At 36.7% G+C, this 13,225-nt stretch overlaps 1 protein-coding gene across 4 annotated transcripts in view; it reads right to left on the reverse strand.

Moving 5' to 3' along the window:
- Positions 1 to 3,156: 3,156 nt before the first annotated feature.
- The window catches only part of prim2 (DNA primase subunit 2), a 126,628-nt gene continuing 116,559 nt past the window's right edge, over positions 3,157 to 13,225 (reverse strand). For 2 of the 4 annotated variants that reach the window (XM_041252090.1, XM_041252089.1), the window contains exons 13-14: positions 10,053 to 10,121; positions 3,157 to 3,953 (exon numbers count right to left, since the gene is read on the reverse strand). In XM_041252090.1, coding sequence (XP_041108024.1) covers positions 3,708 to 3,953; positions 10,053 to 10,121 — 315 coding nt within the window. In that variant the 3' untranslated portion in view covers positions 3,157 to 3,707. The remainder of the gene's footprint in view (positions 3,954 to 10,052; positions 10,122 to 13,225) is intronic. The other 2 variants (XM_041252091.1, XM_041252092.1) reach the window with 2 other exon arrangements.

Here is a 13,225-nt window from a genome sequence, read left to right on the forward strand (position 1 = left end):
GGTGGAGTGGCTCGCTAAAACCGTGGAATGAGGTTATGAGTCGTGCTTAATTGCTTGGCTGGCTGATGGTTCGCCACCTTTAATAAAAAGGTAAGAGTTAATTCCAGTGTCTGCCTGTCTCTCTAGTGTAAATCCCAAGAACAGTGCTTCTCAGTGCTACAAGATACTGAAATTGTAACTCAGCTGTCACACTTGTTAGGTGCTACTTTAAGGAGGTCAGTTCAACGAAACACTTGTGGAAACCACTAATTATTAACCAATTATATTATTATTATATATATATATATATATATAATATATATATATATATATATATATATATATATAATATATACATATATATACATTATACACATATATCATATATATAATATATATATATATATATAATATACACATATATGATATAGATATATATTATATATATATATATATATATATATATTAAAATATCAAATACAATTGTGGGGGCTCCCATGTGATGCATCTGGTAAAAGTGCTCCGGGTGGAGTGCAGGATGCGCCCTATAGCCTGGACGTCACCGGTTTAAGTCCAGGCTATAGCACTGCCGACTGTGGACAGGAGTTCCCAGGGGGCGGAACACAACTGGCAGAGCACCACCCAGGGGATGAGGGCCTACTAGGTAAGCCAGGGTGTCCTCAGCTCACTGTGTACCAGCGACCCCTGTAGACTGGCTGGATGCCTGCGGGCCTGTCTGTAAGCTGTGTTGTCCTGCGACGCTGTAGCTCTGGGTTGGCTGCATGGCGGGCCTGCAGAGTGAAAAGAAGCGGCCGGCTGATGGCACACGTTTCAAAAGGACAGCGTGTGTCTGTCCTTGCAACTCCCGAGTCAGCGTAGGGGCAACAGCAGTGAGCTGAGCCTAAAAAAATGCAATTGGCTATTTCAAATTGGGAGAAAACAAACAGTGAGCAAGGAAAAAAGCTCTCCCTGTGCCAAGACATTCAAAGCCAGTACAGCAAAATCTGAAAAAAGTTGTCCTGCAAACTTGGTAAAGTGCAAAAGTAGAATAAGGTATAAAAGAAAAAAAAAAAACCTGTTAACCACAATTGTTATTTTTACGAGATGCTTTTAGAATCACACCTTGAAAATGAATAAGCACTGCAGGAATCAAAAAAGTAATTTCAAACTGCATGGCTTGAGAAACACGAAATGCAACCAGGCTATTTGAGAGACTTCTTGGTGAAAACATGGCTGTAATTTAAAAGACATCTGCAGTATTTTTTTACAACTACACTTTAAATTGTTATGCACATTGGAGCATCAGGGTTTATTTCCAATGAACAGTTAAATCAGAAGTTAAAATAAATGAAATTTCTTATTTTTTTTTTTTTTTTTTTTTTTTTTAAACTGCAAAACAAACTAGCTGCATGAAATAGAAGAGAACCTAGGCATAATGCTCTATTCAACAGCATGGTCATCACCCTCTCTGGATCCAGCTGTCCTGTGCTCATTTGTAGTACACTCTTGCTCTGAATGTAGATTGAACTGTAGAATTCACTCCCATTAGACTCATCTCTTTGACTGCACTGACTGTATTCGATATACCCCACACGTTGAAATCGTTTGGGTACAGTAGCATGCTTCCTTTTTTCTAAACAAAATTGAACTTCAATAAATTAATGAGACTGCAGTAAAAGCGTATCTTTCGGATTTAGATATTTCCATCCCCAGCAAGACTGAACTATGGAAATTGAATTTACTGTTATTCTGTTTCAGTGAGGAGCTAGGCATTTTCTGTTCCAAATCAGATATTTTCCTGTCATGGACTGATAAACAAACTAATCCTAGCCTGCGAATTAAGATTGGGCAGCTTCAGTTGCAACTTTATCTCTTGTAATCACTTTGAAAAGACTTGATAACTGCCATCAAAAATCAAATTAGTTGTCTGCACTGCGTGTACCTGTATATTAGTATATTGACATTCTGCAGACATTTAATTGTTTTAATTAGAAGTCAATCCAAACTCAAGATCTGAGAGTTGCTACTTCTCTAAATACGGCAGACATGCTTGTATGTGTTTGTTCAATAGTGAAGATTTGGTTTTCATTTGCAGAGGAGCAGCTGTGGAGCTTTCAGAAAAGTGGCCTGCACAAAACTGTTATGGGTGGGTGCAAGGATTGTGGAAGCAGAGTTCTTCATCTGGCGGCCCGTGACAACCTTCCATCTGGCCCATCGGCTGTCAGCTGTCCTTTATTACAAATGCTAGTTGCAGATAAGCACAGTTGGGAGGTCGTCGCTCTCTACAGGGCATTTGTGCTCCCCCAAGAAGCAATATTTATTGCCAAAATGCCATAATACAGGAATAAATGTTCATTGCACTTTATTTGGTAATAGCCCTTCTCCTTCATTGTAAGCTGCCCTCAATCAGTGAACTCTAGTTTAGTCACACACTCGGTATGCACATTCATTTCCCTTCGCGTCAGTACACTCCATAACCTAACGGTGAATATTTATTTATTTATTTAACAGTTTACTACAATTTAACTTCTCCAAATAATTACTCCTCTCCTGTAACTCCTTCCCTAAAGGTTGCTGTTCAAACACTTGCTGTTCAGCCTTTTCCACTTCTAACATGGAAAATGATTAGAATGTTTTATGTATGCCTGCACAAAGTTGGGTGTAGCCCCCTCAAATTTTTGTTCTGCCCCCCTCCCCTCTTAGCCCTCTCATCAGGGAAAGTCTGGCACTGCCACTGATTAACGTGCATTCATTACTAAACTTGTATGTTTGATGCACAGTCATTTTTCGAAAACAAGACGGTGCGAGCGTGAATTTTAGACAAAAGGGAAATGTCCATTTTATTTTCATAGTTTTAATAAAATGAAGACTAATAGCATGCAATTTTAATAGCATTACTGTGAAAAATATATTTGCTTTGTATTTTTTATTATTAAAACAGCCAATCAATCCGATACGCACATCGTGCGTGCCTTATGGCCCCTCCAAGATTTTGACCATGGCCTCCAGTGAATGTAACTAAATAGCACTGGTGTAGATGAACGAATGAGTTTCATATCGGGATTAGGCTTCAAAAGCTGAGCGGCTTGCCTACTTAAAAAAAAAAAAAAAAAAGATAGTTTTAATTAACACAATAATTCTGTTTAATTTGAACTTAAACTATTTAAAATAAAATTCATGTTAAACAAACACAGGCCTCAAATTCTTGAACCACAATGCCATTCAGGATCACAATGAAAAATGAATTGGGTTTATTTTCACATACTTTGTATTATTAATACCAGCCTCAGACACACGTGCACATACCAAAAGGTTTCAGATTTTTTTACCTTTATTACAATGAAAATAAGAATAACGTACATTGCAAGCCTTTCAGACAACAGAAAATTGAACATTTTTTCAATGATCTTTTCTGTTCTTCTCCCAAGATTTAATACAAAGCCTACCGAGTGAAAATAATTCATGACAGTTTTCTTAATGGCAAGGGTTTCAATTCTTAGCAACCACTGTCGGATCTGATGCCCAAATTGGAAAGCGCATTACTAAACACACCTGCGGAACACAAACAAAGCCCTTAGCATCATATCATAGAGAACATTAAAACAACTGAGGCATGAAAGTAACAAATTAGAAAGGAAGATAACAAAACCAATGCCTACTGTACACATCACTAATATCATTAAAGTGTTAAACTATAGGTTGCAAGTACAGAATACCTCAGATATCAATCAGTCATACTCTTGAAAGAACTGATCCAAATCCTCCATTTCGTTTTCAGCCTGCGTCTTTGGTGGCACCTTGGTTTTGACAGCGTTCTCTTCTGGCGCAGAGGCTGATTTTGGGGCTGGGTTGGTCTGTTGTGGAGTTTCATTCTGGGTCACTTCTGTTTTAATTTCCCTCCCTCCATTAAGTATTCTCTGGCTTTCGACAAAGTACTGATTAGGATGGTTTAGAGAAAATCCGCAATCATCGACCTATAACCAAGGAATAAAAAATAAAATCAGGAAAATGTGTACGTTAATGGTACACTGTCACAGCATATTATTAATGAATCAGAGACTTCGTTTTGTTCTTTATTTCAACATATACAAGTAGGTCTCTGATATGGTGAATACCTTTACATTGAAACAAAAAACAACTGCTTCAATTAGTGAAGGTCTGGGTTTTACCAAGGACTGTACAAAAATGTTTAGCACAGTTGGTGTTAATTAATGTACCTTTAAGTGGTAAGAGGAAAAATGTGACCATGTAGTGCTTGACTTCTAGAACTGCCTGGTGCCCCTGAATTCACACCCAACGAAGGCAACATTGCCTTGCCCTTCATGAGCTTAGCTTCATGCCCTGCCATAGCATTGTCATCCTTAGAAATGTCTGCGCGCAATAAATGTTTTTTTTTCTGCCTTTCAGATATTGCTAAATAACAGTTAAAACAGTAAGACTGTAACAGTGTCTCTAATGAAATCTATTCAAACTGATATTTCAAACTAAATGTCAATGGCGCTTCACAAGAATATCAAGTACCGAGTGTAAGAGTCACAGAGTGCAGAAGTTTGAGATGTTTATGAAACAGCTCTTTATTATGACAATATTACTCTGTCAAGAGAAGTACTCTATCAATTTGAAATGGTGATAAAGGCCTTCAAACTCATTCACAAATACAATAAATAATTCCAATAGTGCATACAAACAGCATTATAATCCAGGACTGGCAATGGAACATGAAACAAGCAATGTGATTGACAAGGTCCTAGCTCTCCATATATTTTATAGATACAGACAGTTGGAGCCTTGTCACATTAGAAATCACTGCGCTCTGCCTCACAGAATTTATATTACCGGTAGCCATCTTGTTTACAGTTAGAGGCACAGTAACTATAAAAGTGAGTGACAAACTACCAGCAAAAAACCCCCAAAACAATTAAATGAACTGGAAGATAGCAGAAATGAAAACCAAAACAAAATAAAAACAAAACTTTCAGGACTGGCTGAAACAGAAACAAATTGTCTCAACTGTAGAAAATGCACATCTTAAGAAAATCTTACGAAAATACTAAGGGATTGTTTTGGAAATGTAAAAAATGACCAAGGAGAAGAATATACAATTTCAAGCTGCATCGAGCTGGAATAAAATGCTGTCTAAATGAAAACAAACCTGGGAAATCTGCCAATATACTCAATCCCTGCGATTTCATCACTTTAAGTAGGGCCCAAATGTCTTTTTAGCGGTTTGTAAACGCTACAGAAAAACAGAGAGAGACTTCTGCATTACATAAGTATACTTTGAGGCAATAACGCAAAACACAAATATAATTTAGCTGATGGAGTGAAGTGGGCACAAATTTGAAAGTGTCAGGTTCAAATCCACTTGACCAGTTGGCAGATATTCCCATATACAGTAGCAATACACTTTGTCACGCATCAGACAACCACATGGTAGATTGATATGTGGTGGGCAACTTAAGTGGTCCTGGAGTGTTTAATATGGATAACAGCATGTGCTGCAAGACCTGGTCTGGGGTTTAATTGGCCACATGTAATAATACATTGACAGGGTGAGTTGTTCGGCACTGCTGTGATCCATTTACGCTCCTCTACACACAAGGTCTAGTGTTGCCATATGCCAAAGCTCAGGGTTCTACTTGGTTAATACATGCCAAATGTAATTGCTCCACTTGTCCACTCTACCAAGATGCTTTGTCAGCTTGTCAAGTGGCACTTGTTTCCCTGAATTACTTTGCACAGTATTTGCTGAAGGCACTGAATCCTTTGTGACAAATGAGTGCGTACAAACAGTTCACAATAATGAGTTGCTGTATCTGGAAAATAGGCACCTCTGTTCAAATTTATTTGAAAAACGTACTTATGCTTTTGTAATATATATTAAATCTAAAAGTAAGGTTTGTGTCTGGTTTAAAAAATACAAATTTGGCTACTTTTTAGCCAATTACTTCCAATATTTGGTGGGGTGTTGCAAAAAAAAAATAAAAAACCACAAATATTCTGGCAGCACTCCCCTTGATTAACCTCCCCCCAGCTAAATCAGAGACACAGCAAAAACATGAACGCACATTCCACCCACACCAAATCATAGCTTAACAGACACTTTTGTTCCCTGGAAATGTACAATGTTAACCCCAGAGCACAACGTGCCATATTAAGCCAGTTGCAAGGGCAGTTGTTCATTCCAATCCCCGGGTCTCTGCAGTGACCATATACAAAATCAGCTTTAAACAGATAGGCACTGAAATTAAACCAGTCGGGCGCCATATAAGTATTTTCATAACAAGTAAATATTCTTAAGTTAATTCTTAAGTCAAGGTTCTGCCTATAGAAAAAAAGAACCGGAACAGCGTTCCAGCTCGACTATACCAGGGTTGTTGTTGTTTCATGAAGTGATAACTTGCATAGCTATCTGATTTACTTGTTTATGAAGTTTGCTATCAATTTGAGTGGCTCTGGATTTTGTTTCCCCAGTATTAAGTTATCTGCCTTTACCTGGCTTAAACGTTTAACTTTTCTGAATAATTAAAAATTGCTGGGACTGAAGCGACTATCATTCTACTTTAACCTTTCGGCCCTGCTCATCCCACCTTTCTAGCTACATAAAATGTTTAAATGTATTTTCTAATTATTCATAGCTGTAGTTGCTGAAATATATGTGATATAATCAAAGATGTAGATAAAACACATTCATGTCCACAGTAATTACCTTTTTATATAAAAAGAACAAGTTTTATTTATGATTGCGTTTCCAAAGCAAAAAAAAAAAAAAAAAAAACAGGTGTATTGACAACACACGACATCAAATTAATTTTAATTATAGAATTGGGGTGGGGGGGGGGGGGGGGGGGGGGGGCTGAGGATTTTGTCCCACAGGTGTCCCTCAACCTTATTTCATGTTACTTATAAATCATACTTGTCTAAATTGTTTACATTCCACAATAGGTATTGTTCATTCATTGCAGACAACACTCACTCCTCCCCAAGGAGAGACCTTGTCAAGGCAGCTGCAAAAAGGCATGCTCCTGCTACTACCTGCATCAGTTCATAAATGCCATATCCAACATCTGCTGTACAAGGACTCAAAACAAATGTGGATCTCGTTTTTGTCCACCAGAGAGGAATCCCTTTTTATTGCTAAGTTGACTACCAGAGAACGGACTCATTCATGGGTATTTCTAAGTGTATATACTTTTTTTTTATTGCCAATGGGAACAAAAACAACCAAAACAGACTACTCCATTTTTGTTTTATGGGAGAGAATGTATTTTTTCCATCAGTGGTTTTCAAACTTTTTAGGCCCTGCACCCCTTTCCAAAAAATCTAGTCTACCGTGTACCCCCATAGAGTCTAATATACCTATGAAAATAGAAAAAAAAATGTATTTTCTAATTACTAGGCTTAAGTACTTACTAATGTTTACTGAGAAAAAAAAATTATATATTTTTTAATGCTTATACCTACCAATGTGATGGATGTGCCTGCTTTTTATCACAGACTTCAGTAAAACTACACCCTGATTAGTAAACAATGCAGCCCCTAGACAAGGTTATGATGTTCTGTATTTTAAAATGAACAAATAGGACTTCAAGTTACAAAAACATTTAAGTGGGTCACTAAAAATAAATAAACAAACAAACAGGACTCTGCTTGCTGGCTCAGAAGCACAGGCAAGGAGGAGGGGCTAGAGTTCAGCCAATTATGGAAAACTGCTGTTAAACCAATTAAAATAAAACTAAAAATGCTAAAATTATTTCAAAATCCAGACCAATAAGTGGCAAAACGAGTCCCAAAACAGGTTATGCTAACTTAAAACAAAATCAAAAAGCAATTCAACAAAAGTCACGCATTTCTTCCAACAAATGCAGAAGTGCAGAGAGAAGAGAGACGGGGCATTTTGCATAAAACTATTTAAAATTTACAAATACAGGCATCTTTTTAAAAAAAGATGGTAGCATGCAGAACTATGTGAATATTGAATAACACATTAAATATGAGTGTGTGTGTTTTTTTTTTTGTTTGTTTTTTTACTTATTTAACTTAAATGATATGGTCTAACACTTAAAATGCTGTGTCTTGTGCAGTATAACATTGTTTTGAAGTGAATATTTCCAAAAACTAAATTTGATTGAAGTAGAAAGGTGACATTTATATCATGCAGTCAAAAATGACTTTTAGCAAAATGCTTACACGTTAGTGTTTAGTGCAGTCGTCGGTTCATGCCAATCAGCTGCCAGACAGCTTGTTGATGGGCACTCGCTATATGATATGAACACACTCAACATGTCTGGAGTAGGGAATCCAATTTCAGACACTTCCCAATCCAGGAGTTAGGGATTGATTATCATTATTATTATTATTTTTATTTTTTTCAAATCTGTGATTCCATTTTTGCAATAATAATAATAATATCATGTCTTTTACTTTTATTAGCCTAATAATTATCACCGTACATGCGTAGGCTAATGCAATCACTCGACAAAGGAGTTATCTAACAAATTAGTCAAAAAACGCAAAAAAATGCAAGTAAAGATAACAGTCGTGTACGCTCCAGCGCAGTGATTTCACTAAGGAGGGCAGAACAGCTGCCTGCTAAACTCAATAATACTGTTATTTAAAAACATAAACTTAGATAAAACACACTGAACTGATTTAAACTAAAACTACAAACACTGAATATTTAAACTCCAGAAAGCAAACGTACCTAGTAAATACTACACATTTTTAAAAGAAGCAACATCATACAATGATTATATGTTTTTCTTTTCTTTTTAGCCTACAGACTGCAGAATCACCACCATGCTATTTAAATATGTAATTTAGCCATGTGCACTCAAAGCTGTCAGCAGCCGGTTGGGTGTTTATAGTCAACCGCGCCCAACAGAAAGGAAACGTACATCAGTAGGGCTGTGGTTTTATTTGAAAGAAGAGTCAACATTGTTAATTCGATTGCTAAGTCGCAAAGTACTAAAATGTGGTAATAAATAAATATATAAATAAATACATACACAAATAAAATTAAAAAATCAGTTGTCCACCATTACAGGATTTTTCTTGCGTACCCCCTGAGGAGCGCTCGCGTACCCCAGTTCGATAACCGCTATTCTATATGTATTAAGAAAAATGGAAAGCTTATATAAAAGTGTTAAAAGACTCCAAACAATCAAACAACCTGCAAAAACGCTCGAAACCTGTGATCCAACTGACATCTTGAGTGAGAAAAGTGTGTCTGCTGAAAACGTGGAAGGCCTTGTATCTGTCAAGCTATAACAGGGTTGGATATTGCTACGAGAGCACGGGTTAATCAAGGCACTGTTTGAAACTGACCTAGTTTGAACAGTGTCAACTGAACTTTTTACTTTTTATTTAGAATAGTCACAGGTTTAAAATAAATGGTCCCAGCAGTTACTTTGAAAACATCTTGTTCTGTTTTGTAGGCACTCTGTCCACCTGCAAAGTGCATATTTTATTGCAGAAAATACTGGATATCAGACAAAAAAAAAAATAGTGATACTGTGTAAGTGTTTGTTATTTTTCTTCCTTGCTTTTAAGTATTTTATTATTTCAAATTGAAGATTAAAATACCTGTATACTTTCTTATAAATTGTTTCTCTTAGTCAAAACTAAAGTTAAACAAGTTACAGTACAACTCCTGGTTAGGCCACAGCGACAGTAAATTATACATTTCATACACTGTACTTTACGTAATCAGCCTTCAGAAATTTCATCTCAATATTTCACAAGTTTATTTGTAAGTCAGGTACTGAAATAAAAAGGGAGCACTTTATATTTGTGTACGTTTAAATAGGCAGAACAATTGTAACCTTGGCCAACAAAAAAACCGCTGATCCTAAGGTCTGTGCTAAAAGGCATTCAACAACTTAAATATTCATTGTGCAAATTATTTTAAAGTGCTTTAATAAACCCATAAAAATTAACAAGATATGACAGCTAATGATGGATGCGATTACAGTGCTGAGCCTTTGGAGTTTTCATGCATGAGTTCCTGGCCCTTTCTAAAGCTGACAAAGGCACCCCAGTTATTGCGTGGCAGAAATGAAACATCTCCTTACACTGTGTGTCAGCTCAAAGTACTTCTGACAGGCCAGCTGATAGTGCATCCCCTTGACTAAATCCAGGACCTGCAAAAAAAAAAAGAAAAAAAAGAAAAATGCACTGAGAAAAATAAAAAAAAAGGTAGTCATTGCTTCAGTCATTCTTCCAATCAATCATCAAGTGAAATTAACTACTTCTCATATTGGCAAGCAATTAAGCACTTAAATCTATTGCAGCACTAAAGACTGAATGACTACTTCACCATACAGCAGGTATGTTATTGGCAGCTATAGGTCAGGCCATTTCAATTCCGGAGGGACTGCCCTGTGTATAAAAACTGAGAGGGTAATTGTCCTTTCACTCATTGAACTTAGATGACCATGGTTCATAAATCTGCCAATATAAACTGATATTTCAAACCAATACCTGGGGAATAAACTTAACATGTGATTTAGGATGCTTCCCTCGACTACTCCTTGAAAGCTGTTATGTGCACATGAAATCCCTACTCCCCATCCCCCTAATAACTTAAGTGCTGACTTTAAAAAAAAAAAAAAAAAAAAAATGCATCCAAGATGAGAAACTGAATTTTGCCAAAAATCCCTGTTGTGCTCATTACTGATATACTGCAGGAAAGGTTATTGACAGGTAAACACAATTTCTGTCCCAACAGCACTGTTTCACTTCAAGCCTGTCGACTGCATGCTGTGGCTTCCTGCCAGGCATTATTAAATCCTTTATTACAGATCAAGGCCCAGAGTCACCGGTCGATAAATGTAAAAGCATTGTTAAATGTCTATAAGCCTGACCAATATGCTCTTTTGTTGCTGCGCCGTTGGGACGGGGAGACTGAAATGAGAAGCAGTCAAACCAGATAGAAGCTGGTACCTGGGAAATCTGCTTCTGTTTACAGAATTCTCAAAACATTTTCTTAATTTTTCCTAATATTACTATTTTTCCCACAAGGTGAAAGTAGAGGATATGGGCCGGGTGGAGGCGCTAGATTTTGTTTTATGAGAATGTCCAGAGGGGGTGTCCGAGTTTATTGTGCTGAAATGCCTGAACAGCAGATTCTGTCACCCTCCTCCAGTGGAAAAAGGCAGAGCCACAAAAAGTTGCAGCCTTCTGCCCTGAAACCTTTATAAAAGTTCTGAAATGTGACTATCTAATAGCTTGTTTACAAGCATATTCTGGAACTTGGTGAAAAAAAGCAGTACGCACTCACACTTCAGTAACCCCTTAGTGCTATAGAAGACATGGAAACTTCTCCCAAAAGTGCCATTTAAAAACAACAGATCTCGTATAAACTTGGATTAAGTTTAGTCACGTTGTGCTCTCAGGGCCAGCACAGGTACATCAATAGTGCAGCACTAATACAAAAAGAGAAAAATATGTTTTTACTTGGCTTGGAGTTTGTCTGGGGAAAACATCCAAATCATGTACCACATGACCTTGTCAGATCCACTTACTCTACATATAAAGTATATGGACAGGGAGAGGCGGCTAGCAGAGTTGAAAGGTCATATTATCATATGATTTCAATGGAACAAGTAAAGCTGCTCTTTCTGAGCAAATCATCCATTTGTTCTCACAACATTACCTAAAAAAAAAAAAAAAAAAAAAAAAAAAAAAAAAAAAAAGCATTGAGGTCAGACTAGGTTTGGTTTTCAAACAAGACGATAACATGTAAATAGTGCATAGCTAGAACTACTAGTTCGGGCAATCCAATGTTTAATTTACTACATTTAAATTTATTTTTTTAAATCTGAAAAAAAAAAATAAATATTTTTTCTTGTTTTCTCCCCCAATTTGGAAAGCTCAATTCTTTTTTTTTTTTTTTTATTTCAACCCGGCTCACTGCTCCCACCCCCGCGCTGACTCGGGAGAGACGAAGACAGACACACACATCCTCCAAAACGTATGCCATCAGCCATCCACGTTTTTTTTTCAATCTACAGGCCTGCCATGCAGCCACCTCAGAGCTACAGTGTCGGAGGACCACGCAGTTTGAGACAGCTTACAGGCAGGCCCGCAGGCGCCCAGCCAGGCTACAGGGGACGCCCTGGCCGATCAAATTTGTATTTTAACAAAAATATCGACTAAGTGACAAAAAAAAGTTGTTTGTATCCTATTGAAAGGAAGATGCTACTAGATTTTGCATTTTTGGTTTCTCAAGGTTGCTCCCAATTGTTGTATCCTGTTTAGCAGCAACTTCAGAGATTTCTAAAAAGAACTAACAAAAAAGGTGGATTATGTATTCCATCCCAAACATCACTATATTCAACAATTCCACCCAAAAGAGGCAAAGAATAGTTGTTCCATATTAATAAAATGATACAAAATCAACGTACTACTCCAAAATAACATTTACCTTTACCATTTACAGGTATACAGACTCAACTAACTGGACAGGAACTTGCTTCACCTAACGGTCACTCAGATGGGAGGCACTGAATAGAACTAAATGTTCACTTTCAAATAAAATCATTTCCCTACCGATCTTCAAAATTATTTTGATTTTAGTACTATTCAAATCATAAACATAATTGTATACCTTGATATAAAGGACTCTTAAAATAAATGGAAACAATTGTAGTAGTCTACATGCTTGTACTACAGCTCGTAATACCATATTTCATCTTTACTCTCGACTGTTTGCAAGAGTTAACAATTATGATTACTGCTCCACCCTCAAATGGACTCGTGATTGAATCTGTATCGTACATGGGGAGTTTGACATAAATCATGCTACCATGTTATGAGCCTTTCTGTTTATATATAAAACATATTATACTTTCAAAACAAACTAGCCTTCTGCATTTCTCTTATGTTGCTTCCAACTGTATATTCAAAAATTAAATACATATGCAGTTTTCTCTGAAATCAAGTCAATTTGGTGAATTCAAACATTAACATGACTACTAAAACAAAGTTTTGCATTTTGACTTATGCACAATATGTGAGACAGTGATACAGTATTTGGCTGTTCATAAAAAGGTTTGGCATATCCAAGGCCTTATACAGAAGTACCAATTTCTTACACCAGCAATTTTCAGACATTTCCATCATTTTTCACACCACTGATTTTACTTCTTATTTTTGTGATTATAAAAATAAATCTTGACATTACTTCAGCTGCATTATTTTTCTAGTGGCATTATGCTTGCATTCAAAATGTATGTTCTGAATA

The sequence above is a fragment of the Polyodon spathula genome, chromosome 6, assembly GCF_017654505.1.
Source record: "Polyodon spathula isolate WHYD16114869_AA chromosome 6, ASM1765450v1, whole genome shotgun sequence".
Classification (NCBI taxonomy): Eukaryota; Metazoa; Chordata; class Actinopteri; order Acipenseriformes; family Polyodontidae; genus Polyodon; species Polyodon spathula.